We start from the raw sequence: 14,634 nt of genomic DNA, 5'->3' as shown, positions 1-14,634 counted from the left end.
GTCAAATAACCACCAAAAAAGTGAGCATATAACCACTTGAACAAGGAGAATAACAAGAATATTCAACAAAGAGAAACACCATGAGGTTATCTAACCTCTAAGCAGATGTTAAAGTAAAAACTGGTCTACAATATAAGAGCAACTGGTCTAAGGATGAGAAAAGGCCTAAGCCTTATGCCGCGTACACACCATCACTTTATGTGATGAAAAAAAATGACGTTTTTAAAAACGTCACTTTAATTGACTGTGTGTGGGGGAAAACGTTGTTTTATGTCTTGTAAAAAACGACCAAAAAAAATTGAAGCATGCTTCAATTTTATGTGTCGTTTTTCAAAAGTGCACTTTTTACTTCACAGAAATTGACCGTGTGTAGCAAAAAACGTCGTTTTGTAAGACGTTTTTTCATCCACGCATGCCCAGAAGCTACTTCAATGGTAAAACGTGGTGGAACGTAACCTCACTTTGCAAGAACATTGTGAGAAAAACGATGGTGTGTAGGCAACTTCGTCTTTGAAAATTGAAGTTTCAAAAACGTCATTTTTTACTTCACAGAAAGTGTCGTTTTTTTTCATCACATAAAGTGATGGTGTGTAAGGGGCATTAAACTTCTAACTCATTTTGAAAAAAAAAAAAAGACTCCAAAAGGAGTAGGGATGTCTAGGACAATCATACAGCCTCTTGGGGGATTGACAGGGGATGATCAAGGACTTTAGGAGTCAGAGACAACCCCCAAGGATTGGCATATAGTCAGAGAGATTGACAAACAAAAGTAGGAAAAAAGGGTGTGAAAAATACCCATAACCAAGATATACTGATTTAGCAACCATAGGAAAAAATAAAATACAATGAGTGGACCCATCCATAAAGGCAACTGGCCTTGTCACTAGAACCTGACAGGAAAAACAGGGCCTGCCCACCTGATCCTAGACATGTGACTATAAGACCTCTGACTCACCCTGATCCAGAAAAGCATCCACAGCCATGGAGCAAGAGGAAGGAGCCTTAGCCAGAGAGCTAAACATGGTCATGTAAGATATTTTCAAATCAAGCATAGTAGGACCTGAATGCAATGACGGTAACCCACAAGGACCCCTCGATCACTGCCATCTCCCACAGGGAAGGACTGCAGCAAGGTTGCAATGTAAGCTCCTACTAAGACAGGAACGGGGGTTCCAGAGTACAAGGAACCTAGGGAGGTCACAGCTATGTGTAGTACACAGAAAACATGCTGCAGGGCAGCTAAAATCAGTGCCGATCCTGACCTCCCTGGGGGCCCTAAGCAAAATGACATGGCACATTAAAAATGAGAAGCGGGGGCGCTGACGACAGTGACATGTCACATTAAAGAAAGTTGAGAAGCGGGGGGAGGGGGTGTTCTGCTGTCGGAAATGACATCTTACATTAAATTGAGAAGCAGGGGGTGCTGACTTCTTACCTCTTCTCCCATGCAGCCAGCGAGTTGAGAAGCGGGGTGAGGGGGTGAAAATGACTTCTCACTAGGCGGGACCTCTAGTAATTTAGGGGGCCCTTCGCAGCTTTGTGGGGCCCTAAGCGGCTTGCATAGTGAGCCTATAGGGCGGATCGGCCCTGGCTAAAATAAATACCATCTCCAAGTAATGAGCAGGTGAGTTAAAGGAGGTATTTTAAGCATGCAAAAGGCAAGGAGGCCTCATAACTAGAGACCCAAACAGGCGTGTAAAAATCCCCCACTGGTAGAAGCAGTGGTGAACTTTATAACTATGTCTTGCTAGAGGTGTTAGTAGATCTTCAACTTCTGGACAGGAGTTAGAGCATACACTGCTAAGGAAGATAACTCCTCTAACCCTTCTGCAGATCGCCTGTGCTCTTGTAGGAACTTACTGTAGCTGTTAATGACAATGTGTCATGAGCGGGACCAAAGAGATAACTTCCTTTGAAGGGAAGACAAATCAACTGTTCCTTGGATGTCTCAGCTTTCCACACATGTAACGAGAGGGTCCTGTGTGGGTAGTAAGTTCAGAGGCTTGTTTTAAACCACACAAGCCTCCAGATATTTGTTCCGAACACTCCAAAATGTGGAGACCTAACTCAGCAATGAAAGGATCTTCGCTAAGGAGTTAAATACATTCTGACAAATCAGAGTTACCGCCTACACAGTATGGAGGACGAATTGCGTTAACTCAAATTGAAATCTAAGGTGGCTGAAGTCAGAGAAGTCCCCAAAGGGACTTCACTAGTGGTATATTTGCTAATGTGGATCACTGAAGCATCCACATAGAGCATGGACCACTTATTAGTAAATCCCTTCTCAAAGTGAAAATAATCCAGGATAGTCTCAGGTAGTTATTAGGACCCTTCAGTGTGTTTCCAGTTCACATGTATAGATCCTGAAACTGCATGGGTATTGGACTTTTCAGCCATAGGAATTCTAAAAGACCCAAGGCCTACAGCAGGCTTGAAAAACCACTGCATCAATAAGATTTGTATGTTCAAGTGAACTGCCTTTTGTGACTGTTTGGATCCTGAATTTGAATCAGAAATGCTAATAGGGACAGTAGACACATTTGGACTCAAAGTCTCATGATCAGAGAAATACGGTTATGGGGAGGGCTTTGGAACGAGCTTAGAACCCTTAAGGGCAGAAGAATCTAGTAGCTAGTTACAAAAAGCTAGGAAGTTCCTGGTGAACACAACAGTCCCTGTGGACACTGTGAAGGCCTCAACCCAACCTGACAAAGCTGAACTAGACTTTGACTGAAGGAAAAATAAATAAAAGCTAGCAAAAATATAGTTAAACATTTTTTTACCCTCCTAGGACACTAGCCAAAAAAGTGAGGGGCAGGGTTATATGGAGCATATATAGAGAGGCAAAGAATGCCGTATGCTGTATGCTTGTCATGTAATGTAGGCAGCATCATATAACCCAAATGTCTAAAGCCGCTTACACACGACCATTTTTAATGTCCTAGAAAAAAGTTTTTTTCGACGTGATTCTTGTCAAGCCTGCCTTGTATACACACGATCGTGAAAAAAAAAATGCTTGCGCAAAGCGCGGTGATGTACAACACGTACGACTGCACTATAAAGGGGAAGTTCCATTTAGATGGTGCCACCCTTCGGCTGCTTTTGCTGATTTCGTGTTAGTAAAAGTTTGGTGAGAGACGATTCGCACTTTTCAGTCTGTTACAGCATGATGAATGTGCTTTCTCCATCACAAACGCTAGTTTTACCAGAACGAGTGCTCCCGTCTCATAACTTGCTTCTGAGCATGCGTGTTTTTTTCACGTCGGTAAAGCCTACACACGACCGTTTTTCACGACGTGAAAAACGACAACATGAAAAAAAGACGAGAAAAATTAGAGCATGTTCTAAATTTTTAATGCCCATTTTTCACGTTGAGAAAAATGCTATGGAGCCTACACACAATTGTTTTTAATGACCATTTAAACAAAATGCCATTTTTCACGTCATGAAAAACGGTTGTGTGTACGCGGCATAAGAATTACTACATGTGTGTGTCCCTCAATAAACAATAAATAAAACATTTAGGTTTATCTCTCATAAGTCACTTACTAAATTAACCGGTGAGTCAGCGCTCCACTGGCAGACAAATAGTAATTTAAAATCCATAGAACACATATGCAGGAGTGTGGAAAGCTTGATAGGAGAAAAGACATGTGCAGTCACTGGCAACTCCTTGATGGATACGGGGTCCCCTCAAGACATGTGAACAATAAAGGAGGGAGCCAGATCAGTATATGTCAAACATAAACCACAATTTATTCTGAAAACACTTATATCTAAAAACGCTGTATGCTGCACACAGGATTAGTAGAATGGAGCAACGATCTCAGTGGACTGGAGAGTAGCCGCAATAGCATAAGCCAGGACCTGCCGCAGAAACATCAGCAGCGTCCTGGAACTTCAGAGCGTCCGGAGCTCTGACACATGCCACTGCCAGTGTGTCCACAGGCTGGTAAAACAGGTGTGGGGGGGCAATAATTGTTGCGGCTACTTTTCAGTCCATTGAGACCGCTGCTCCATGCTACCAGCCCTGTGTGCAGTATACAGCATTTTTAGATGTAAGTATTTTCTGAATAAATTGTGGTTTATCTTTGACTGATGTGGTGCCCTCCTTTATTGTTTACAGATTTATCTCTCATAAATTTATATTTTGTATTTTTGCGTGTAAAAAAGGAGAAGTGGTTTACATTGCTTAATGCTTCCTTTAGCAGACAAGTGTAAAACCATACAGTTTACAGCAGTATTGCTCAAACTTTGGTGAGCCTTGGGCCATTTTTGCAATTATCTATTATCACTTCCCAGGATTCAAAACTTATCTGTGTGTCTGTGGTTTACATCCAGTAAATTACATACAGGCTGATTTTACTGCCACTGTTACTGCTGCTACTTTTTCTACCTCATGAAGCTTTGCTGTCTCTTCTTTCTAAATCCTTGTGATTTCTAAGAGAGCAGCCTCTTAACTAAAATATCAACAAGAAACCTATTATAAAGATGGGACTTTTGAGGCACAACATTTACATGTAGCACCACGAAGTCTAGGCAGGGTTGCTCCTAAATATACCTGCCAGGTATAGTTGCCTTTGCCAATTGTTAGGGATCAATTGATTTTTACCCTAATGCCGCGTACATGATGAAAAAAAACAACGTTTTTTAAAAACGTCATTTAAAATGACCGTGTGTGGGGAAAACGTTGTTTTATGTCTTCTGAAAAACGAAAAAAAAAAAATTTGAACATGCTCGAATTTTTTGTGTCGTTTTTCAAAACGTCGTTTTTTGTGTCAATGAAAATGATAGTGTGTTGGCAAAACAACGTTTCAAAACAACGTTTTTAAACCTGCGCATGCTCAAAAGCAAGTTATGAAGCTAGCTTCAATGGAAAAGAGTGCTGTCGTATGTGCTGAACGTAACCGCGCTTTTCTAGAGCATTTTAAAAAACTATGGTGTGTAGGCAACGTCGTTTTTGAAAATGACGTTTCAAAAACGTCGTTTTATTTCATGATTCAAAACGTCGTTTTTTTTTAATCACAAAAAACGACCGTCTGTACGCGGCATAAGTCTGTAATTGCTGCAATTCTCTCTTCTGTCGCTGGGTGGCCGGGTACCTGGTGACATTAGATAAGACAAGGGCATAGCAAGGACAGATTAGGAGTACCTCCTATATAGATTACCAGTAGCTGATATCTATGGTAAGTCACTATGATATATAGCAACTTCTCTGCCGAAGGCAAATAAATAAGAGATCTTAGGTATGCTGTGATGATAGGATGATAGGACAGTCAAAACTTGAAGCATATGTATGTACATTATCATACCGGCAGCAGTGTTGCCGCTTTATAGGGGCGCCAGACAAATTTGCCTCCCGGCCCAGTCCGCCTCATAAGACTGGTGCTACACTAAAGGTGTTGCCCAAGCCAGCAAGGACTTATTTCATGATGCCCCCCTGCAATGTGGTGCACTAGGCTTGGGCCTTGTTGGCCTAGGCCAAGATACAACATTGGCTCCACCTTAAAGCCACAGTGGGCAAATGAGGCACCAGCACTAAGTGGGACAGAGATGCATACCTGCCCAAATGGGGCTACATGCATGAAAACACAAACCTACAAAACCAGTCAGTCAATGGAATTAGTCAATGGCAAAAAGGAAAACCAAATGGCTGCAATGGGAGCTCAAATATCAAAGAATCGGTGTTCAGCTGCTGCTGGCTGGTAACAAGAGATGTATGGAGGAGCCTTGCACATGACAGTCAATTGACTAGTAACTGATTAGATGATCCATGAAGGGATGTGTAGGAGACTAGATATATGCCAGTTATACCAGCATGATAAACATTCCTAGGGAGCGTAGTGATAACAGTGGCTGGGGGGCTGGCAGAGATGAGTGGTAAGCCAGTGAGATAGAGCAGGGAGATTCCCAACAAAAAACAGGTAACTTCAATCTGTCAGTAATGCAACCAGGGGACAATAACTAGCAATGTGGGTGTCAGAAGTTCTCACAGTTCTCCGTTCATGCTCCCCTCCAAGTGAAGGAATGGAAATAATGTTTGCTCTGCTATTCCCAGCAAGTAAAGCTCTCCTATATTAGGATGTAATCCAGCCAAGATTCACATGCTGTGCACAGTGGTGTGTACCTGGTCTCTCCAATCTCCTGTGTATAATTGAGTCCTGCTGAGTTTCAAGTGCTCCACTGCTGTGCACCATGTCCAATCATAGGTGGCTGGACTCGTCAATGATCTCATACACAGTCGGCTTTATGAAGCACAATGAAAAACTTGAGCTCTCTGTAAAGATGGGGTGGTTGGGCCAGATAATTAAAAGGGGGGGGGGATCTCTGTGTTTGCATCTACATGTTTCATTCTGAAGGGGAACTTCGTCAGGTCACCTTACAGCAGGGATGAGTCACTGGTTGTTAGCTTGCTGGTGGTTGCTAACTCCTCAACAATCAATTTAGTAAACTCATAAAAAAGGACAAAAAATTCTCAGTCAGTCAGGCCTCGTACACACGGACGGACTGTCCGATGAAAACGGTCCGCCGGACCGTTTTCATCGGACATGTCCGCTGCCGGATTTTGGTCTGATGGTTGTACACACCATCAAACCAAAATCCCCACGTACAGGATACGCGGTGACGTAGCCGCGCCACCGCCGCAACGATGACGCGGCAACGTGCGCGACCCTGGAAGGTCAATGCTTCCACGCATGCGTCAAATCACTTTGACGCATGCGAGGGCTTTCGGCCGAGCGGACATGTCCGGTAAGACGTACAGACGACTGGACATGTCCGACGGACAGGCTTCCAGCGGACATGTTTCTTAGCATGCTAAGAAACATTTATCCGCTGGAAACCTGTCCAATCCGCCGGAAAATTGTCCGGTCGGACGTACAGATGACCGAACATGTCCACTTAAACTGGTCTGCGGACCAGTTTCAGCAGACATGTTCGGTCGTGTGTACGAGGCCTTACACTTCACTTGCACTACAAAATTGCATTGGAAATTGGATCAAACTTACATCGCATTAGTGTGAACCAGGCCTTAGATGAACCTGAACACAGTGTTCATAAAAAGCAACATTCATCCACCAGATTAATAAGTAATTACATAAATCACTGATGTCTCAGGAACATTGCAGATACCTTATGGAGTCACAACACGTAACAGGGCCATGGGTGGTTCTGCACTGAACATGGTTTATTTGTTAGGGTCAAAGGTAGTACAACATGGCACTGAATGTTTTTTTTTATTTTTCACAACCAAATGTGGTTCCGTATAGAGCACTAAGGAGGATTTTATTTTTGCAAGGGTCAAGGGTGGTCTAATGTGGCACTGAACAGTGATTTTTGTGAAGGTGAAAGGTGGTCCACTGTGGCATTAAGGGTTTGTTTTAATGGTCAAAGGTGATCCAGCATGGCACTGAACAGGGTTTTTTTTAGGCCTCAATATGGTCCAGCATGACACTGAATAGGATGTTTTGTCAGGGAGACAAAAAAAGATGGTCCATCAAGGCACTGAATAGGGGTTTATTTTTATTTATCCTGCTACCACATGTGTGACAAAAAGTTTTGGTTTGTAAATTTATGAAGATTTGAATAATGTACACTCAAATAAAAATAAATCTGAAGTAGTATATTTGTTACCAGGATTAGAAATAATTTAAAGAAACTAACTTTATTTGTACTTTAGCTATTTCTTTTGTTGAAAATAGTGAACAGTTTAATGGATTGTTCATTTCCAAGTCCTTGCTCAGCTAGTCATTGGTAATTTCTTGATGGATTTCTCAAACTCTCTGAGAATACAATAATAGCATACACCATCCAGAAAACAATTGATGTTAGAAAAAGAGAGGCTCAACTGGAGGAATATTCGCAATTGCCCTTTGTATTTTTCTAAGATAATATAATTTTTCGCTAGATAGTACAATAATAAAGACACATGAAAAGGTGCAAATGAGAGCATGAAAGTGATCAGATTCGCTATGAGAACCTTGACTGCCTTTGCATTGTGCAAGCTAGCTTGTCTTTTCTTTTTAATTGTGATAATGATATGAGTTGTACAGACAATTAGTAGGACAGCGCAAATGAGAAACACTGCCTCCAGTAAAGTGACCATGGTCCTGTTACTCCAAGTGCGAATTGAAAACCCATAGAAACAATGTGAATCTTTGGCATCTCTTAAATTAGCAAGAAAACCAATTGATGTTCCCCATACAAAAATGCAGAGAAAAGCACAGACAATAGTTGCTTTCTTAGGGGATCTGAAGCGCTTGGACTGAAAGGGAAATTGTACAGCTATGTAACGATCCATACAGATACTAACTGATATCAAAATGCTACCATACATATTGACAAAGTAGAGACTCTCCAGGAATGTGCACACACCAAATCCAAGGCTCCAGCTCTGCCCCATCCTATATGCTTTTATTTTAAATGGCAGCATGACTAACAGCAAGGAGTCAAAGATGATCAGAGCTGTCATATAGGTTGTTGCTTCTATCCATTTCTTAATCCTGAAGAACAGTATCCATAAGGCTAACATGTTAAAGATGAAACCAAAGATAAATGTTGGGATGTACAAAACTAATTGGAACAGCTGTACAGATGGATGGATGTCACTGGAGTTACCCTGGAAAAAAATAAAGCTTTGATAGTCACATCTGTTTATGCTCAGTCGGTTCATTATACAATACAACATAGAGTAAAAATTACAGTAAAAAAAAAAAAAGGAAAAACCCAATAATTATTAGGAAATTGAAAATGTTTAGTTCTACCATTTTAAATGAATCCATCTTTTACAATTGTCTTTATTATATTGTATAAACACTTCTCAGATTCACATATACTTATAAAAACTGCACCTTAGCAGTGGTAAAGACAGCTAGAAAACAATACTGTATCTGGGATGAGGCATAAGGACCGTGATATGATATGATAAACACTATGGCCCAGATTCTTGTAGAATGGCGTAAAACTGCCGCGGCGTAACTTATGTCATTTACGTTACGCCGCCGCAAGTTTTACAGGCAAGTGCTTTACTCACAAATAACTTGCCTGTAAAGTTGCGGCGGCGTAGCGTAAATCCCCCGGCACAAGCCCTCCTAATTCAAATGAGCCGGGTAGGGGGCGTGGATCATTTAAATTAGGCGCGTTCCCGCGCCGAACGTACTGCGCATGCGCCGTCCCTAAAATTTCCCGACGTGCATTGCGCTAAATGGTGTCGCAAGGACGTCATTGGTTTCGACGTGAACGTAAATGGCGTCCAGCCCCATTCACGGACGACTTACGCAAACGACATACATTTTTAAACTTCGACGCGGGAACGACGACCATACTTAACATTGGTTGCCCCTCATATAGCAGGGGCAACTTTACGCGTCGCAAATCTAACGTAAACGTCGTAACTTCACTGCGTCGACCGCGCGTACGTTTGGGAATTCGCGTATTTTACTAATTTGCAAACACGGCCGGGAAAACGACGGAGGCGACACCTAGCGGCGGAAAAAAAAATAGCATTTAAGATCCGACAACGTAAGAGCCTTACGCCTGTCGGATCTAATGGTTATCTATGCGTAACTGATTCTAAGAATCAGTCGCATAGATACGACGGCCCAGATTAGGACTTACGACGGCGCACATTGCGTTGCGCCGTCGTAAGCCCTTTCAGAATCTGGGCCTATATTATCAAAATTATTGAAACACCTGCCTTTGCAAGCACATGAACTTTAATGGCATCCCAGTCTTAGTCCATAGGGTTCAATATTGAGTTGGCCCACCCTTTGCACCTATAACAGCTTCAACTCTTCTAGGAAGGCTGCCCACAAGGTTTAGGAGTGTGTCTATGAAAATGTTTGCCCATTCTTCCAGCAGTGCATTTGTGAGGTCAGATACTGATATTGGATGAGAAGACCTGACTCACAGTCTCTTCTCTAATTAATCCCAAAGGTGTTCTATCGGGTTGAGGTCAAGACCAGGTGCAGGCCAGTCAAGTTCCTCCACCCCAAACTCGCTCATCCATGTCTTTATGAACATTGAAAAATGGAAAAAGAAAAAATTGCGCTAACCAAAGAAAGTGTGATTAAATAAATGAATATAAAGAAAGGCAGCAATAACGTGACATAGCACAAACATATATGGAAAAACAAAAAATTGCGCCAGCCTAATTAATAACAATCAAGTCCTTGTGAGTGAAATCAGCACAGACAGAACCTTTCAGACCACTCCAGGGGCTCAGCAGTATGTCATGCAGGAAAAAGAACCGCACATAGCGTAATACGTCCAAACGGTTGTTTATTAAAAAAGATAAAATCTACTTACATCAATCAAATGTAATAGAAGCATGTAAGAAACAAATGCCGGCCGGCATAAACAGGAGCCCTTCCTCCTCGTACGAACGCGGTGACGTCACTGCACGCCTTTTTTAATAAACAACCATTTGGACGTATTACGCTATGTGCGGTTCTTTTTCCTGCATGACATACTGCTGAGCCCCTGGAGTGGTCTGAAAGGTTCTGTCTGTGCTGATTTTACTATACTCCTTCGTGGACGCATTGTATAAGGATCTAAGCTGCATATCTGATTCCACCCTGTGTTGTGGCCATACTCCCTGGATATCCTGCTGTGGAATACATAATAACGCTGTTATTTATCCATTATCTGGTAAGCCTCTGTCCATGTGGTGGTGGCTCACTTTAATCATCGGTGCACCGGGTGTTGTCTGTTCCAGGAACGTCATTATTTTTGGACTTTAATTTCACATTATATTTTTTGTTCACCCACAAGGACTTGATTGTTATTAATTAGGCTGGCGCAATTTTTTATTTTTCTTTATGAACATTGCTTTGTGCACTGGTGCACAGTCATGTTGGAACAGGAAGGTGCCATCCCAAACTGTTCCCAGAAAATGTCTTGGTATGCTGACGCCTTAAGAGTTCCCTTCACTGAAACTAAGGGGCCAAGCTCCACCCCTGAAAAGCAACCCCACACCATAATCCCCCCTCCACCAAATGATTCTGGACCAGTGCACAAAGCAAGGTCCATAAAGACAAGGATGAGCGAGTTTAGGGTGGAGGAACTTGACTGGGCTGCACAGAGTCCTGACCTCAACCCGATAGAACACCTTTGGGATGAATTAGTGTGGAGACTGCAAGCCAGGCCTTCTTGTTCACATCAGTGCCTGACCTCACAAATACACTTCTGGAAGAATGGTCAAATATTCCCATAGACACACTCCTAAACCTTGTGGACAGCCTTCCCAGAAGATTTGAAGATGTTATAGCTGCAAAGGGTGGGCCAAGTCAATATTGAACCCTACAGACTAATGCTGGCCATACACGCACAGAATTTCTTCCGAAACTGGTGGTTTTCTGAAAGATCGTTCAACAATTGTGCCGTTAGTGGACCCAACATTACTGACGATTTTTAATCCGTTTCACTAAAAGTAGATATGTGTATATTGTAATCATAACGATAAGAATATTCTGTCTTAGAGGCCAATTTGCTTTTGACCGACAAATAATCGTTTAGTAATCAAACGAATTTAATTTTGTGTGTGTATGGCCAGCATAAGCCATTAAAATTCATGTGCGTGTAAAGGCAGGCGTCCAAATACTTTTGCTAATATAGTGTATATATAATATGCATAGTATCATAGTATTTTAACACAGAACTCAATGAAAAAAAATGTTCCACCCATGAAGTGCGGCTGTGCTCGCACTGTGTGGGTTAACAGCTTGTTTTGTCTAGGGGTGCACTGAAAGGCTATACTTACCCAATTAGTTGATCCTACAAAAAACCATGCTCCCCACTTTCCTGCTGTCCTTATGTCCAGAGCAAGTCTATGGGCGTGATGACATCAGGAACAGTCCATTTACAAGACCGATAGCGTGCGGAAGCAGGAGCAGGCTTGCGCTCGGCGGATCAGCTTATTAGATAAGTATATCTCCGTTCTGCAATCCCCTAGACAAAAATGAGCAGTTAACCCATGCAGTGCAGGCATAGCCCCACTGCATGGGAAAATAAAAATGTTGCCCAGAGTTCTTCTTTAACTATAAATTGTACAACAGTAAAGCATATTTGAGTATTGCGTTGGGAATGGTTAAAACACGTAACTTTTGGTAAACCCTTCGCTTTGGGGAAGATTTCCCTTTACTACCTTATCTGAAGACATAACAGGAAATTACAGGAAATCCCTACAAAGTAAATGGAACTCGCATCTTAGGAGTTATTAGGCATGCTAGCCACAATGTTCAGGTATGAATGGAATACATGAACTTCATAACAAACCAAACTCTTAGGCCTTGTACACACGGCCAGACATGTCCGATGAAAACGGTCCGCGGACCGTTTTCATCGGACATGTCTGCTGGGATGTTTTGGTCTGATGTGTGTACACACCATCAGACCAAAATACCCGCGGACAGAGAACGCCGTGACGTATATGACACCGACGTTCTCTGACGCGGAAGTTCAATGCTTCCACGCATGCGTCGAATCAATTTGACGCATGCGCGGGATTTCGGGCCGCTGGTTATACGTCATAACCAGCGGACATGTCCGATGAGTCATACTGACCATCGGACATGTCCGACGGACATGGTTCCAGCGGACGAGTTTCTTAGCATGCTAAGAAACTTTTGTCCGCTGGAAACCTGTCCGCTAGCCCAGGAATCCGGTCCGGTAGGCCCTATACACGGTCGGACATGTTTCAGCAGACATGTTCGGTCGTGTGTACGAGGCCTGAGTTTGTCAGATGATAGATCCATATTCTCTATTGCTGCACCATCACCACTTATGTCATGCTCTTGGATTCCTCTGCTGAATCAGCTTCTGATTTTCTTTGGCCATTGGGCAGCACTGATGATCTGACTCGTGAGTGCAAGCATTGAGATTACATTATCCTGGGGCATCTCATAGCTTTATTAGGCAGTGTACAATTTAGAAAAAAAAAATAGACAGCTGTGGAGGAGGAAGGAATATGGGGGAGAGCTGCTTTGTAGAGACACTGTAATTTTGCCCTGCATGTGCAAGGTGACCATATCTCTTTAATATACAATTCAAATAGACATACATGGGGAGATTTACTAAAACTGGTGGTTAATGGTAGCCAATCAGCTCCTGGCTTTACCTTGTTCAATTAAGCTTTGGCAATAAAACCTGGAAGCTGATTGGTTTCTATGCAGAGCTGCTCATCATTTTGTGTATTTTTTGTTAAACCCTGAACTTGACTTGGTATAAGTTCTTGCAGTCACTCAACAGCAGAGGGGTAATATCTACAGCAGAGGTGTAATATGAAAGAAATTAGCAGCACAAGAGGTCAATCAGTTCATGTGCTAACAAGCAGCATTCTGATTGGAGGAGAGCAGACCAAGAGATGAGCTCATCACTGCATTGCTTCTCCTTTCACAGGTTGGTGGTAGATCCATGAGGGCCTAGGCTTGGCCATGGGTTTAATAAGGTTGCCTATTTAGTGGTGGGAAATATGTACTGTAGGGATCATCTCTGGATCAAAAATGACTATTGCAGCTAGGGCTTTTTTCTTTATCTTTTAATGGGCTATTGATTTTTGGTGTTTTTGGTTAGAGTTCTGCTTTAGAAAACAGTGGGACACTTGGCTTATATTAATGTGGAAATCTGGGCAACTCACTTGCTCCTTATAATATAACACAGTAAAAATAACAGTAAGAAAAAAGTAAAAATACAATCATTATTTTAGGAAACAGTCTTGCTAACAACCTATGGGAAGATTGATAGTGTTCGTCATTACAGAAACAGACATTTTAGTTTATAAAAGCATTTTTCAGACGACAGTCTTTGACTTTTTTAGTATAATGAACTTTTCAAAAATATGTACAGTAGCTCTACACATATCACAATAACTATAACCTTTTTTTACCTGCTCAAAACTTGTGTTTTCCATCCTGGCATTACTGCAGTGCTCCACTCCAATGTCCACCCTTCTGATGATCCTTGTAATGAAGGAGAGCTCTTTTTATGTACACACTGTAGATTCCTTGCTGTATTTCACAAAAACCCGATGTTAAAAAAAACAGTCCTTAGAGTAGCTATCAATCAAATGTAACCCTTTCACTGCTAGAGACATTTTTGCATTTTTTTTGCACACATTAAAAAAAAAAATTTTGTTAGTTAAAAATTTGTTGAAAACCCCAAAAATAATTGATGATTCTGAAAGCAAAGACCCAGGAAAATCAAATAACGGTAGTTCCAATTTTATATATTAGTTCCATGATATTCGCACAACATACACTATTGTTCATTTTAGTGTACACATACACAACACACTACCTAATTTTATGGTAAAATGTAACAGATGAGGTTGTGGTGGGTAAATAGATAACCAAAACTGTAAGTGCCCAAAAAAAGGTGACTAATTTCAGCACCCATGTTCTTCCAAAGTTCTTACAGGTTATTGGTTTACAGTTATCCTTGAATAATGACAATCTATCCAAACAGGTACAACATACTTGTTGGTAGCGCTAAAGGAAATTGTAAAGAACATTTTTAAATATTGTGATAAGGTAGACTAAAGTAGATTTATCCCAATCACTAAAATCTCACATAATCTTTACATGTTAATCTTATTTTGAAAAAAATACATCATCCATCCTAAATAAGATTCTAGAC

General features: G+C 41.7%; 1 protein-coding gene across 1 annotated transcript; it reads right to left on the bottom strand.

Annotated features, from left to right (window-relative positions):
- Window positions 1-7,667: 7,667 nt before the first annotated feature.
- Window positions 7,668-14,080, bottom strand: LOC120935321 (G-protein coupled receptor 55-like). Its single transcript, XM_040347452.1, has 2 exons — window positions 13,886-14,080; window positions 7,668-8,620 (listed from the first exon to the last, which is right to left on the bottom strand). The coding sequence occupies exons 1-2, from the start codon at window positions 13,907-13,909 to the stop codon at window positions 7,742-7,744; spliced, it is 903 nt and encodes a 300-aa protein (XP_040203386.1). The 5' UTR covers window positions 13,910-14,080; the 3' UTR covers window positions 7,668-7,741.
- Between the last annotated feature and the right edge of the window lie 554 nt (window positions 14,081-14,634).

This window comes from Rana temporaria, chromosome 4 (assembly GCF_905171775.1).
Source record: "Rana temporaria chromosome 4, aRanTem1.1, whole genome shotgun sequence".
NCBI lineage: Eukaryota > Metazoa > Chordata > Amphibia > Anura > Ranidae > Rana > Rana temporaria.
This window is presented reverse-complemented; position numbering and strand designations above follow the sequence as displayed.